This window comes from Miscanthus floridulus, chromosome 7, assembly GCF_019320115.1.
Source record: "Miscanthus floridulus cultivar M001 chromosome 7, ASM1932011v1, whole genome shotgun sequence".
Lineage (NCBI taxonomy): Eukaryota > Viridiplantae > Streptophyta > Magnoliopsida > Poales > Poaceae > Miscanthus > Miscanthus floridulus.
The window spans coordinates 134,147,871-134,162,349 of record NC_089586.1 but is presented as its reverse complement, the minus strand read 5'-3'; the positions used below and the strand labels follow the sequence as shown (position 1 = coordinate 134,162,349).

The 14,479-nt window shown below is 52.1% G+C and overlaps 2 protein-coding genes across 2 annotated transcripts; both read right to left on the bottom strand.

The window, feature by feature from the left end:
• Positions 1–7,339: 7,339 nt before the first annotated feature.
• LOC136468088 (calcium-dependent protein kinase 6-like) lies at positions 7,340–10,131 on the bottom strand. Its single transcript, XM_066466959.1, has 2 exons — positions 7,981–10,131; positions 7,340–7,850 (listed from the first exon to the last, which is right to left on the bottom strand). Exons 1-2 carry the CDS (start codon positions 9,529–9,531, stop codon positions 7,734–7,736), a joined length of 1,668 nt encoding a protein of 555 aa, XP_066323056.1. The 5' UTR covers positions 9,532–10,131; the 3' UTR covers positions 7,340–7,733.
• A 297-nt stretch (positions 10,132–10,428) lies between these two features.
• LOC136468089 (homoserine kinase-like) lies at positions 10,429–14,202 on the bottom strand. Its single transcript, XM_066466960.1, has 2 exons — positions 12,981–14,202; positions 10,429–10,824 (listed from the first exon to the last, which is right to left on the bottom strand). The coding sequence occupies exon 1, from the start codon at positions 14,151–14,153 to the stop codon at positions 12,987–12,989; it is 1,167 nt and encodes a 388-aa protein (XP_066323057.1). The 5' UTR covers positions 14,154–14,202; the 3' UTR covers positions 10,429–10,824; positions 12,981–12,986.
• Positions 14,203–14,479: the final 277 nt, after the last annotated feature.

Sequence of the window (14,479 nt, the reverse complement as noted above, 5' to 3'; positions counted from 1 at the left end):
GACTAGCTTCTCTACGTCGGCTACTGCTGACGGCCAATAGAACCCTGCTCGGAAAGCCTTACCGACCAGCGTTCTTGAGGCCGCGTGGTTGCCGTAGGAGCCAGAGTGGATTTGGTCCAGGAGGTGTTCGCCATCCTCCTGGGTTATACACTTCATCAAGATTTCCTCCTTTGCGTTCTTGCGCCATAACTTGCTATCGACGAGCAGGTACTGCTTACTGCGACGCATCAGGTGCTCATTTTCTATCCGATCAGTGTAACCGCTGCCATCTGTTAGGTACTTGATGAAAGGTATTCTCCAGTCTGGCTCATGAGTGGTCGGAGGCGGCTCGGTGGTGCTCGACACCGGAACCGTAGCCACCAAATGCTGGTCTGAAGGCTTGTCGACCGTGGAATCTTCCTCTTTGATGGAAGGCGTGAGCAGGTCTTGGACGAATACGCCATGTGGGACTTTGGCTCAGGATGATCCTAACTTTGACAGCGCATCCGTTGCTTGATTCTTGTCCTGGACCACGTGTATGTACTCGATGCCATAGAACCTGCCTTCTAGCTTTCTGATCGATTTGCAGTATGCATCCATCTTTTCGCTGGTCGTGTCCCAGTCTTTGTTGAGTTGGTTGATGACTAGAGCAGAGTCTCCGTAGACATAGAGACATTTAACGCCAAGCTCAACCGCAATGCGCAAACCATGTAGGCATGCTTCGTACTCGACGGCATTATTAGATGCTGGAAAATAAATCCTGAGGACGTACCGGAGCTGCTCCTTAGATGGTGACACAAAAAGGACTCCTGCCCCCACACCGTCAATGTTGAGAGAACCGTCAAAGTACATCGTCCAATACTCGTCGGACCCTAGAGAGGCAGGCGTGCTTAAGTCTGTCCACTCGACGATGAAATCAACGAGTGCCTGAGACTTGATTGTAGTACGGCTGGCAAATTCCAAGGAGAGGGGGCATAGCTCCATTGCCCATTTGACGATGCGCCCGTTCGCATCCTTGTTGCTAATGATGTCTCGCTGAGGGTACCCAGTCATGACCACCACATGATATCCATCAAAGTAATGTTTCAACTTTCGGGATGTTATCAGTATGGCGTAGATCAACTTCTGAATCTGTGGGTACCTAGTCTTGGACTCATTGAGTACCTCACTGATGAAATAGATTGGTCGCTGTACCTTGTAGACATGGCCAGGCTCGTCGTGCTCAACCACCATGGCCATGGAGACTACTCGATTGGTAGCCGCAATGTAAAGCAGGAGCGTTTCGTCTTCTCTGGGAGCAATGAGGACCGGAGGTGATGTAAGGTATTGTTTCAGCTGTGTGAAGGCAGCGTCTGCTTCCTCCGACCACTCAAACTTTTCAGATGCTTTGAGCAGTTTAAAGAACGGTAATCCTTTTTCGCCTAATCTTGATATGAAACGGCTGAGGGCGGCCATGCATCCGGTAAGCTTCTGAACATCCTTTACCTTTTTGGGCGGCTTCATGTCCAAGATAGCTTTGACTTTCTCCAGGTTAGGGCGTATGCCATCGTGACTAACGACGTTGCCAAGTAGTATGCCAGAGGGAACACCGAAGATGCACTTTTTTGGGTTTAATTTCCACTGGAATGTGTTAAGGGCTGCACAGGTGCGTTCCAGGTTGTCAACAAGGGTATGTACTTCCTTGGTTTTGACAACTATATCATCAACATAAGCTTCGACAAGGTCGTCTTTTATCTCTTCTTTGAGGCAGGCCTGTATAGCGCGTTGGTAGGTAGCCCCGGCGTTCTTGAGCCCGAACGACATGGTCGTGTAGCAGTAGGCGTCGAAAGGCGTAATAAAAGATGTCTTGATCTGGTCGTCCTTTTTGAGAGCGATCTGGTGATAACCAGAGTAGCAATTGAGAAAGGAAAGCAGCTCACAACCGGCGGTTGAATCTACGACCTCGTCTATGCGAGGTAAACCGAAGGGGTCCTTAGGGCAGTGTTTGTTGAGATCAGTGTAATCAACGCACATTCTCCATTCATTATTCTTTTTGCGTACAAGAACCAGGTTGGCTAACCACTCTGGGTGATACACTTCTTTGATAAATCTGGCTGCCAAAAGTCGTGTAACTTCTACCCTAATCGCCTCCTTTTTGTCGCGAGCGAACCGTCGTAGCTTTTGCTTGATAGGTTTGGCCTTGCCGTTGACATTCAAGGAGTGCTTGATCAAGTTCCGAGGTACACCGGGCATGTCAGCAGGTTTCCATGCGAACACATCCACGTTGCTCCTCAAGAACCTGACGAGCGCGTCTTCCTATTTGGGATCTAGGTTGGCCCCGATAAGGGCCATTTTGCTGGGATCGTCGTCGACCAGCTGGATCACCTTGTGTTCCTTGGACTTGATGTTCTTGCGTGGAGCCTCGAGCTCTGGAATCTCCAGGTGGTCGGCGGAGGTCTTCTTGGCGTCGAGCATGGTCTCGGCCATGCGAATAGAGAGGTCGTGAGCCTCTACTATTTTGAAGCTGTCGTCCTCGCAAGTATAAGCTGCGTATACGTTGCCCCTAAGGGTTAGAACTCCTTTCTCGGTAGGCATCTTGAGCACCAGATACCTGTAATGAGGTATGGCCATGAACTTGGTGAGCGACGGTCGACCAAGAATAGCATGGTAGGTGCCGTCGAAGTCAGCGACCACGAAGTTGACGTAGTCAGTGCAGAAGTGGTCCGGAGTCCCGAATTGCATAGGTAGCGTGATCTGCCCGAGAGGTGTAGAGCTCTGTCTGGGGAGAACACCCCAGAACTGTGCCTCGTATGGCTTGAGATCCGCCTGGGTTCTCTTCAGGGCGGGCAGACTGTTCCTAAACAGTATATCGATGGAGCTACCGCCGTCGATCAGCACTTTGTCGAACTGAACCTTGTTGATGCAAGGACCGAGGACCAGGGCAAAACGTCCTAGCTCAGGTATTGCGGCCCATTGGTCCTTTCTGTTGAAGGAGATCTAGCGGTGAGACCATGGAGGGAGCCATGGATCGGCGAGGAGGTTGTCGGTGTTGGCCACGTTCAAGCAAGCGCGAGCGAGCAGCTTGCGTTCGCGTTTGGTCTCGATGGACACTTTGCCTCCGATGATGGTGTGCACGTGATCGGTTGGCTTGACGTACTTGTGACGGGGATCTGCGTCTTCATCGTCGTTGTCCTCGTTGCGCTGTTCCCCTGTGTCGTTAGGCTTGTCGGATGTATCCGGAGCCTGTTGACGCGTGTAGATAGATTTGAGAACGCGGCAATTCTCCATAGTATGGTTTGACTTGGGATGGAGCTGGCAGGGTCCTTTCAATGCTTTGGCGTAGTCGTCTTCGTAGTTACGACGTCCGCCACCTTTTTTAACGGTATTGACCTCGCCGTCGTCTTCCCAAGCACGCTTGCCCCTATAATCGTCACGGCGGTTACGCCGCTGATTACGTTGGTCACGGTGGTCGTGGGAGTCGTTGTGCTGATTGCGGCGGTCAAAATTGTCGTTCCGACCATGGTTGCTGCGGTAGTCGTCGCGGTGTGGGGGGTGGTCGGAGCGTGGAACCCTTGCTGCTTCTTTGATAATTATCTTTTTAGCGTCGTCGGCGTCCGCATATTTTTTAGCGGTGGCCAGGAGCGCTGTGATCGATTCAGGTCTCTTGCGGAGGAGCTTGTCCCTTAGGGCGTCGTGGAAGCGGAGGCCAGTAATGAAAGCCTCGATTGTCTCGTTGTCGGAGATTGATGGGACCTTGATGCGCATCTCCGAGAAACGCCGGACGTACTCGCACAGTGGCTCATCTTTTTGATCTCGAATCCGTTGCAGATCATATTTGTTACCGGGTTGTTCGCAAGTAGCAATGAAGTTGTCGATGAAGGCTTGCTTGAGCTCTTGCCAAGAATCAAAATAGTTCGCCGGCAAGCTGACCAGCCATTGGTGACCTGCATGGCCAACAACAACTGGGAAGTAGTTAGACATGACGTGCTCATCAGCCATGGCTGATCTGCACGCAGTTTCATAGAGCAAGACCCATAATTCGGGGTTTTCCTTGCCGTCGTATTTCTGAAGTTTCTCGAGCTTGAAGTTTTTGGGCCATATGACTTAGCGAAGGTGCGGAGTAAACTGCTTCAGACCCGATGGGCCGTGGGCAGTGTCATATTCCATACGGCGATAACTTTCGTGGGATGCTCGATCATTGGCTCTCTGGTTGATGTGATCGCCCAGATCGCGTTCCCCGAGGTAGCGGCGGAGATCATTATTGCCATCACAGCGATCCCGGTTGCCATCCTGATTAACCCTGCGACCGCGGCGATTATCGCGGTTATCTCGACGGTTGTCATCTCGAACGTCACGGCGGTTGTCCTCCCGACGGCGATTGTCGTCCCGACCACCATCATGACCACCGTTTCCGCCTTGACGGTTGTCTGATGGGTCGTTGTTGCGCGAGCCACGTTGGTTGAGTGGCTGTGAGTGACTTGAGTATTGGCGGCTATGGCTTGATTCGACTGAAACGGATGGAGCCCGGGCTTGATTCACCATCTCTGCGGTCTGAGCCATAACTGCCGTCAGATAAGCTTGTATATCATCGCGAACTGCCTGGGTTTCGGGGGTGTTGGGTAGCCGTTGCATTGTCGCCATGGCGACGACTACGTTGGTGCTTGGAGTCCTAAAGACCTGTTTGTCCCCCACCCTGTCGAAAGCATTGTTGAGGTCGCGTGGCTGGACCCTTATGCGTCGTGCCTCTTCTTCTGCTTTAGCCTCGATTTGCCAGTGATTAAACCGGTCAATATTGCGTGCCTCGCGTGCAATCCTCTCTTGTTCTGTTTCACCAACTGCTGGCGGTTCATCATTGCTGACAACATTGATCAAACCCCCTCATCTTGGCGGGAAAGACGGGAATTGCGGGAACCCTAGGGCGTGGTCTGGGATATCTAGATCGTATTCGATGCCTTCATTGTCGTGATGCTGGAGCTCGGTGTGGACGGAGGCATTAGATGCGATGCCAGACGAGGAGCTGGAGTCACCCTCTTGGACCGTGTGGACGGATCCTTCTTGATAATCCTCAATCCGGATCATGTTGACGAAGTTGCTTGGCCTCGGCCGAGGCTGATGTACAAAACATAGATCCGAGCAGCGTTGTATGTTGTACGTGTAGTTGGAGGCAGCGTTTTGCAGGCCGTAGGGCTGGGCCTGGTAGTATCCGTCGAGGCCTCGTACTCGGAGAACCGGAGACCCGTCGCGGAGGCTGGCCGACGACGAGCGGAGCGCCCTTCAGGAGTAGATATGACCACAAGATCTGTACCAAGTCGTGCAGGACGACTGGCCCGAGCTGGTTGGGTAGATCTGTTGTGGGGAGCGGTTACCTGCTCATTAGGTTGACTTTGAATTGTACTTACCAGAGCTAGGGTTTCAGCGAGTTTGGTGCCGACCCGATCGATGGAGTCGAGCAGGTCAGTGTTGTCGATCTGCTTCCCTTTGTAGCGGGGAAGCGGACGACAGGTTGTCGGCGTGGCTGAAGATGATGCAGGCGTGGCCGGAGCCAGATGTACCGTGGTTGGAGTCAGATCCATTGTGGTCGGAGCTGTATCCACCGTGGTCGGAGCCGTGTCCACCGTGGTCGGAGCCGTGTCCACCGTGGTCGGAGCCGTAGCCGATGCAGGTGGAGCAGTGGTCGACGCAGATTGAATTCGCGCTTCCTCCGTGGTCATGGCGATGAAGTTGTCGGAGCCGGTGGTCCAGGTGATCTGGCCGACGGTGAACGTGAGGCCGTTCGGTGTAGCCACGGAGTCGGAGATGAGGACCATCTTGTCTGCTTGGAGAGCAGTACGCACACCCCCTACCTGGCGCACTACTGTCGACGAAATATGGTCGGCAGTCTACCTAGGGGTATGCCCAAGGTAGTAGATTGTCGGCAGACAGATGCGCAAGCCACAAACAAGACGGTGACGCAAGACAGACACGAGGTTTTATCCAGGTTCGGCCGCCAAAAAGGCGTAATACCTACGTCCTGCGTCTGATTGTATTGCTGTATGTCAATGAGAGATGTTTTTCAGAGGGGTCCCCTGGACGCCTTATATAGTCCGGGGGACAGGGTTACAAATCTGGAAACTAATCCTAGTCAGTTACAATTGCCATAGGTGACCAGATAAGGATTCCTATTCTAACCGACCAAGATCTTGCTTGATCGTCGAATCTATCTTGACTCCTTGCGCGGGACTCCGAACAGGTTGGTCGGGCCGCGCATCGTCTTTTGGTGGACCGGACCCACTGATCCGGGCCGGCCCAATCTTAGCCGTAAGGGCATAGGAGTTAATACCCCCACAACATTCGTCCCCTGCATGCCACGTGGAACCAATCGATCAGTGCCAGACAGGTTATCGAACTTTGACTTGACTCCCACAGGCTGGCTCGGCCCCTTGGATGCACTCATGATATGTCATCCAGAATCTCCAATGCCATGTTGTCCTCCAAATAATAATACTCCAAAAATTTAAACTATATATATTTTATTGATAGGAGTTGCATGACTTGTAACAACACCAAGTAACAGAGCATCTCCTAATGATGCTCATATCATATTTGCATATACATATGCTACTACCATGCTCCAGTTCATTCAGTAAGTGCCTTGAACAGTAATATATAATGCTAGCTAGATCTTCAAATAATTTTATTTTACACCTCCTGACACGTATCGATCTCAATGGTGAAGTGCTCATGTATGTATGTACTACGCACTTTATGATGATCCATGCATCAATATTAAAGCTAGCTATAGAATTTTTCTAATTTTCTTCTTTCTTTATTTTGTTTCTGCAATATAACATGCAATTCAAGCATGACAGATCTTGTTTGTACTCATGTTGAGATCCGCTCCATCACGAGTTCAGGACCCAATGCAAACTGCAAAGCTACGATTGGAAGCATTATCATTATTGTTATATGTATTTTTTAAAAAGAGACGCTATATATATAGCAGTATAAATAAACAGATAATATTTACAAAATGCCTCGTCTTCTCTTAAATTTAGTTTTTTTACCCAAGTGGGGTCATTGGGTACAATACTGTATGTATACATATCTGAATATCATGTATGAGAGGGTGGTTATACATTACTGCAACAAGAAAATAAGAAATGTTTATACATGTGGACCACTATACTATGCACACACACACATATATCTTATATATATAGGTACAAATTAATTTGGCAGTAATATATATATATATATATATATATATATATATATATATATATATATATATATATATATATATATATATATATATATATATATATATATATATATATATATATATATCAACTGAATCCGATGAACGAGATTATAAATTTAGAGTGTACAATAGGTTGATGAATAATGACCTTTTTACATACATTAGAGAAGAAAATTAACCATGCATATATATATGTGCTGTTGCGCGATATGCATGCATGATGTATGTATAGTGCGTAGATCAATTAGTTTCTATTTGCTAACTTGAATCCGTCAAAACAGAAAAAAGAAAAATGAAAACAAAAAGAATCGATCCTCGATACTCGTTAGTTGTTTATTCCCCATCCAAACAATAATGGAGTTCGTTCCTTGGTAAATCTGTAGGATTTTGAAGGTGAAGAAGCAGCAAGCATGTTGGCTGGCTGGCATCATCGTTCATGGAGGGATATGATGAGCACTTGAGCAGCAGGCAACCCAGACACAGTTCAGGCAGATCATCGATGCATGGACGAGCGGGCAGAAGTAGCGCGCAGCGGCTAGCCGGCGCCATGGAGGACGCTGCCGTCGGAGGTGTGCCTCATGGTGAGCCTGCCGTGGCCGATGATGCCCTTCTTCATCATTGCCACGAACTCGCCATAGTCGATGCGGCCATCCTGCAGATTGATCGATGAGTATACAGTCATCAGTTAATTAGCTAGTAATCCATGAGCGAGATCGATGATGGGATGCACTCATCGATGGTATGCGGTATGCGATCCACTCATGAGTCACTGACATACGTACGTTGTCCTGGTCCACCTCTGTGATGATGTCGTCGAGACCGACGTCGACCATGTTGTGGTCCCTGCACGCCTGCTCCAGCTCGTCGACGGTGATGTACCCGCTGCCGTCCTTGTCGAAGTAGGCGAATGCGGCGAGCAGGTGCTCCTCGCGCTCCAGCTTGCTCATGTGCACGGTGGCGGCGATGAACTCGTCGTAGTCGATGGTGCCGCTGTTGTCGACGTCGGCGGCGTTCATGAGGTCCCTGATCTCGCTCTCCCTGAGGTTGGAGCCGTGCCTCCTGAGCCCTTCCTTGAGCTCGTCGAAGGTGATGGCGCCGCTGCCGTCCGTGTCCATGGCCTTGAACATCTCCTTGAGCCCCGCCAGCTCCTCCTCCGACAGGCTCTGCGCGATCACCCGCAGCGCCATCTTCTTGAGCCTGTTCATGGCCGAGAACTGCTTGAGCCGCGTCAGCACCGCCGGGTCCAGCGCCCTGTCCGGGGCCACGCCGTTCTCGCAGATCCACGGGTGGCACAGCACCTGGTGCGCGGTGAGCCTGTCGGCCGGCGGCGACCGCAGCATCCGGTGGATGAGGTCCTTGGCGCTGTCGGAGATGGTGGGCCACGGCTCCGAGTCGAAGTCGATGGCGCCCTTGAGCACGGCGTCGAAGATGCCCTGCTGCGTCTCCGCCCAGAAGGGCGGCACCCCGCTGAGGAGGATGTAGATGATGACCCCCGCCGTCCACACGTCCGCCTCGGGACCGTAGTGCTTGCACAGCACCTCCGGCGCCACGTAGTAGGGGGACCCCACCACGTCGGTGAACACCTGGCCGGGCTTGAAGAAGACGGAGAGGCCGAAGTCGATGGCCTTGAGCGACGCGTCGTGTCCCCTGTCCTTGAGCAGAAAGTTCTCGGGCTTGAGGTCCCGGTGCATCACGCCCAGCGAGTGGCACGCCTGGACGACGCCGACGATGACGCGCGCGATCTCGGCGGCCTTGCGCTCCGAGAAGTAGCCCCGGTCGACGATGCGGTCGAAGAGCTCGCCGCCCTCGCAGAGCTCCATGACGATGTGGACGTAGAGCGGGTCCTCGTAGGCGCCCTTGATGGTGACGACGCTGGCGTGGCCGGCGAGGTGGTGCATGATCTGGATCTCGCGGCGCACGTCGTCGACGTCCTCGGGCGTGAGCAGCTTGCGCTTGGCGATGGACTTGCAGGCGAAGGCGGCGCCCGTGGACAGCTCCGTGCACAGGTACGTGGTGCCGAACTGCCCCTGCCCGAGCTTGCGCCCCACCGCGTAGAGGTCGCGCAGCGCCGGGGTGACGTGGCCCAGCACCGCGGTCGGGGACGACAGGTGCTGCTGGTGCCCGCCGCCGCCGCGCATGGTGGTGCTAGTGCTGGTGCTGCTGCTGCTGCTGCAGGTGCGGTGGTGCCGCCGCCGCTGGTGGTGGTTGCGGAGGAGGTCGCTGCTGCTAGAGCTGCTGCAGGCGGAGAGGGAGGACGACAAGGCGCTGCTGTTGTTGTGGTGGCCGTACCAGTAGTAGTCGGTGGGCGAGGAGCCGCGGCAGGAGTTGCCCATGCATCGTACGGTGGCCGGCGGATCAAAATCAAACGCCGGGAGCCGGCATTGTTGTTGCCATCGTCGTCGTGGCCGTCATCGTCAGATCATTTTATAGATGATAAATTAATTTCCTTCTCCGAGCGAGCGAGCGAGCGATCGATCCCGGCCTCGCTGCTCACATCAGCTTCATCGATCGACCGATCGATCCTTAGACGACGGCGACGGACGTCGGATACACTAACTAATTAGTTAATCTCTCTCTGGTGGAGGACAGGAGGAGGGTTGGTGGGGAGAAAAGCTCGGGATGGAATGGAAATGGAGATGAGGATCGGCGACGACGACAGACAGACAGACAGGATGGGAATGGGGGAGCGGAGGCAAACAAAACAAATTCGTAAACTCCGGCGGGAACTGAGGATGGCGACGTGGATATATATAGCAGCTTAGTATTTCCTGCTTGATCTGATGATGAGCAGCAGGTAGACGATCCATCTTCATTCATTCATTTCCCTACAAAAAAGCTACAATACATACATGCACGCATCAACTTGGTCGTGTCGCGTCGTCACTCGTCGATCAGAGTGCGCGGGCACCACGAGCGAGCTAGGAAGAAGGACCTTACGCCCGCCGCACGACACGCCCCCTTCCTCACGTCGCGGTCGCGGCCAAAGGTTGTTTGTTGAATGTTGACCAAGACCTTGCCAGTCGCCACCGTATATTAAGATGATATTATAATACTCCTAGCCCTTCACTTCATTCTCTTCCACAACGTTGCTATTGCTACTCGGTCACGCACATGACAATTAAGCAGTATAGTACATGACAATTATTAGTAGACCTTCATGTCAACCTGCTTCACCCACCGACTAAACTGATAAAACAAAACAACAATGCTATGCTGCTCAGGAACTCGACTCGCAATAAACAACCTCAAATCAAACGGCTCTTTGATTAATCCATTTATTCATATTCCTGGCATGATGAGGAAACCAGCCCAGATTGAAATTACAGCCCACGGATTAGGATTATTGAGCGTTTCAACATCTCCTAGTCTTAGCTGTGGAGGCTATGCATTTCCACATCACTAACTTATTGCAAAGCCAAGACAATCAACTAATGGTTTCATCTTAGCTACCTCAGAACTCACATAAACCGATCACCTAAAGTACTTAGTCATGCAACAAGTGAAAGAAAGAAGAGAAAACATACAATCCATGGGGTTCCCTTCCCACCCAGCATACTCTTCCTTGGGCTACCAGGTATTCCCAGATAGAAATACAGCACCAGTTTCCGAGTGGAGGCCTCCGTAATCTGTGGATAGAATCAGAAGCAAGCATGCATGATTAGGCTTTCAGTAAAACCATTGACAAGTTCTCAGTGAACCAACTATATTGGTGGATAGCAGATAAGTCAAACAACCGTGCATGCAACATATCAGAATTAACCAGACAATACCTCCTCTCGTGTCTTGCTAACCGTCTGTTTTCACAACAAGCAAAGACATTCACAGCCAGAGAAAGTACCGTAAGTTCATAACACGCAGGTTCCACCAAAAGTCAACTGCAGCTCCTGGTAATCACGCTCCCGCATGTCGCGGCTAGGCCCGCTTCCTCAGCCACGGGTCCGCCCACTGACCATAACATTTCTCAATCTCCAGCTGATCTCTATTAGCTTTAGCGTTCAATACTTATTATAGTTGAATCCTAACAAACTGACTGCTAATTGAAAGGGATAACAAAAGCTCCTAAACAATAGGATCCTAACAACTGACTCTTAAGTCGCTGGCAGCTCCTGGTGATCACGCTCCCGCATGTCGCGGCTAGGCCCGCTTCCTCAGCCACGGGTCCGCCCGCTGACCATAACAAATGATGTCACGAAGAAGCTAAAAGTTCAATCTATCCTCTATGGAACAACACTTGTTTTATAGATAATATTGCCTACCCCAACTTGCTTGGGACTGACAGGCTTTGTTGTTGTTGTTGTTGGTCTATTACATTGATGGGGATTAGGGAATCATAGATATTGGATGTCAACAAAACTTACATCCTTCTACTTTGATGAAGCACGAGCCAGTAAGTTATTATTAAAAGATTTTGATTCCAAATTTGACATGAAACAGACCTGTTCAGAGTTCCAAAGTTTCCATTTCTTTCATGATGGAAGTGAAGTAGTAGAGAATCTAGTGAAATCTATTAGAGCCTGTTCGGATCCCTTGAACTGGATTTAGATTCTAGGACTAGGATCACCTGCTTGGTTCTGCCTTGTAATATGAAATCGCTTTCCATAGATGGAAAAGGAGACTTGCATCAAATTCGCAGGGTGAAAAATGGGACTTATTCCGTGTTGCTTCCGATCAAAGTTCTCGTCCCTGACTCCCTAAGCCACTGCTCTTTCGCTGGGATCTCCCAGCTGCCACCGTCGCTGAGCGCTCCCCATCTCTGCTGTCATTCTCAGCTTGTTACTCGATGACTAGACACCAGCACCTATTCCCTTCTACCAACTGCCAAGCCCAAGTAACCCAGTTCCCCCATCATCCTGCAACTCAACGATGGATTGGCACCAAGTCACCGCTAACCTCTTCAAAAGTGGAGGACTATTTCTAGTCATGGTGGTTTCTCCGTCTTCCTTTCCTCTCGCTGCTCCAACCCCCATGCTTAACACCCTCAATTACGAAGACCAGGAATGTCCGGAGACTCAAGCACTGTGATGTAGTCCCAGCATCCCAGGTAGGTGGTTGTGGATCAGCAGTGGCGGTAGCAGATTGCAGCCAATGTGCAGAGTGCAGACGACAACAGACACAGTGAGGGAGATAATAAACCAAGGGGAGCCTGAGTGTTGTGTGCTGGTTCTTTGGTAACTGATTTGGTTGTAAATAATAGTTTTTGAAGAGTTAGTGCAACGTTGAACTACTTGATTGTTTTGGCTTCTCTGAGCAGTTTGATCTGTTGAGTTTGCTTCACGAAATGCTACTTTATTTGTGCTCTGCTACCGTTATTCTTGAATATCCAAACATCTTGAATTTAATTGTTAGAAAATGTTCCAAGATACATCCAAACTAGAAAATCGGTTTTGAGTCAAATTCAGGACAACACGCTTTTATGTAATATCGAAGCTTAGAGTTGTTTGCTAGGACGGTCCAGCCTACGGCTGTAAGACCTCCGAGGGCGCTCGTCAGAAGCGCGTCATTTGTATGATTAAACTCTTCTTCTTAATTACAATGATACGCAAATCTTTTGCGTATTAGAGAGAGAGAAAAGGACAATGCAATTCTTGTTGAAACTAAAAGATGGAATAGAATGCTAGAATCAGTACCCAAATTGGGCCCTAGGCTAAAACGATACCAAGTATACTCTCTGTAGATGACATCAGTTAATCAGAAGATCTATCTAGGGCGTGGGCATCGAATCTGAATCCCTCTAAAGTCTCAACATAAATGGAAATAGCAAAAGCTTGCAGGTATCACCAACCTTTTGCTAGTCCAACGATGACGTGGCGATGACCCTGGCACCAAGGGTATCGAGTTGAGCGACGGTTGCTGTCGCCTTGAGTTTGCCTGCGCTCCAGAAGGCGTCCACCATCCTGCGGGCAACCTCCTCCCCCTTTTCCTCCCCTTCGATGACGGCCACCGCTGTGGGGCCAGCGCCGCTAATTGTGCAGCCCAGCGCTCCAGCTTGCAGGGCCGCCGCCTTGACAGCCGCCATGCCAGGTATGAGGGGTGCCCTGGTGGGCTCGACGATGCCGTCGGACGACATCGCGGAGCCAATGAGGCCCGCGTCCCCTTGCAGCACCGCCGCCACGAGCGCCGCTGCCTGGCTGGAGTTGCGCACGTGCTGGTGGACGTCGACCTGCTTGGGCAGCGCGGCGCGCATCTTGCTTGTGGGCGCCTCGAAGTCAGGGGTGACGAGGATGAAGTGGAGGCGGAGCGCGGGCGGGGAGCAGAGCGGGACGAGGTGGAAGGGGTCGTAGCTGCGGACGAGGACGAAGCCGCCGAGGATTGCGGGGGCGATGTTGTCGGCGTGGAAGCCGCTGACGGCCTTCTCGGACTCGAGCCCCGCGAGGACGAGGTCGTCGCGTGCGAGGCGGGAGCCGAAGAGGGCGTCGACGGCCTTGGCGGCGGCGGCGGCGGAGGCCGCGGAGGAGCCGAGCCCCGAGCCGAGCGGCAGGCCCTTGGTGAGGTGGATGGAGACGGCGTGGGAGCGGACGCCGAGGGCGCGGAGCGCGGCGATGGCGGCGACGCCGGCGCAGTTGCGGAGCGGGTCCTTGGAGAGGCGGTCCGCGAGGTGGGGCCGCGACGGGGATGTGACGGAGGCGATGGAGACGGTGGCGGGCGGGAGTGTGGGGTCGAGGGTTGCGGTGACGGTGTCGCCCAGGGAGAGGGAGGCGTCGGCGACGGCGCATCCGAGGAAGTCGAAGCCCGGGCCGAGGTTGGCGACGGTGGCTGGCGCGAAGGCCGTGACGGACTGGAAGACCGGGGCGGGGTCGGCGGCGGCGGTAACGTTGACCGTGGCGGGATTGGCTGCTCTGACGCGGAGAGAGACGAGCGATGGCCGAGCCCCGGGCCCGGCCCTGGCCCTAGCCCTGCGGGCGGAGGGGAAGGAGGAGGGCGCGGAGGCTGTGGAAGTCGCCGCCGCCGCCGCCATTGTTTGGTGGGGTGAGGTGAGGACTCTCACTGCTGGGTGCTGGCCGGTGTGAGGGGAATTTACGTATTTACCTTTATTAAGATCCTCAATCATCCGTTTCTCATCTTTTACAGATTTAGCATCTTTAAAAATTATGCGTCTTCATTTTGCCATATTTACTCGTCTGGCACGCCACGACGACATGACACAATCAGCAGTGCCCTACAAAAAAAAACTTAGCTGTCCCTGTCCATTTGCTCGCCCGCTCAAAGATAGGAAAACTAGTCGGCCCAGGCGTTCACTCGCTCATTCTGTTTTCCTCAGGCCTGGAACTGTCATGTTGTCTG

Bases quoted from the DNA above. Each gene is read 5' to 3' on its own strand.
- LOC136468088 (XM_066466959.1), bottom strand. From the start codon at position 9,531: ATGGGCAACTCCTGCCGCGGCTCCTCGCCCACCGACTACTACTGGTAC. The intron at 7,851-7,980 runs GTACGTATGTCA...ATCAATCTGCAG, and splicing joins CAGAGGTGGACCAGGACAAC to GATGGCCGCATCGACTATGG.
- LOC136468089 (XM_066466960.1), bottom strand. From the start codon at position 14,153: ATGGCGGCGGCGGCGGCGACTTCCACAGCCTCCGCGCCCTCCTCCTTC.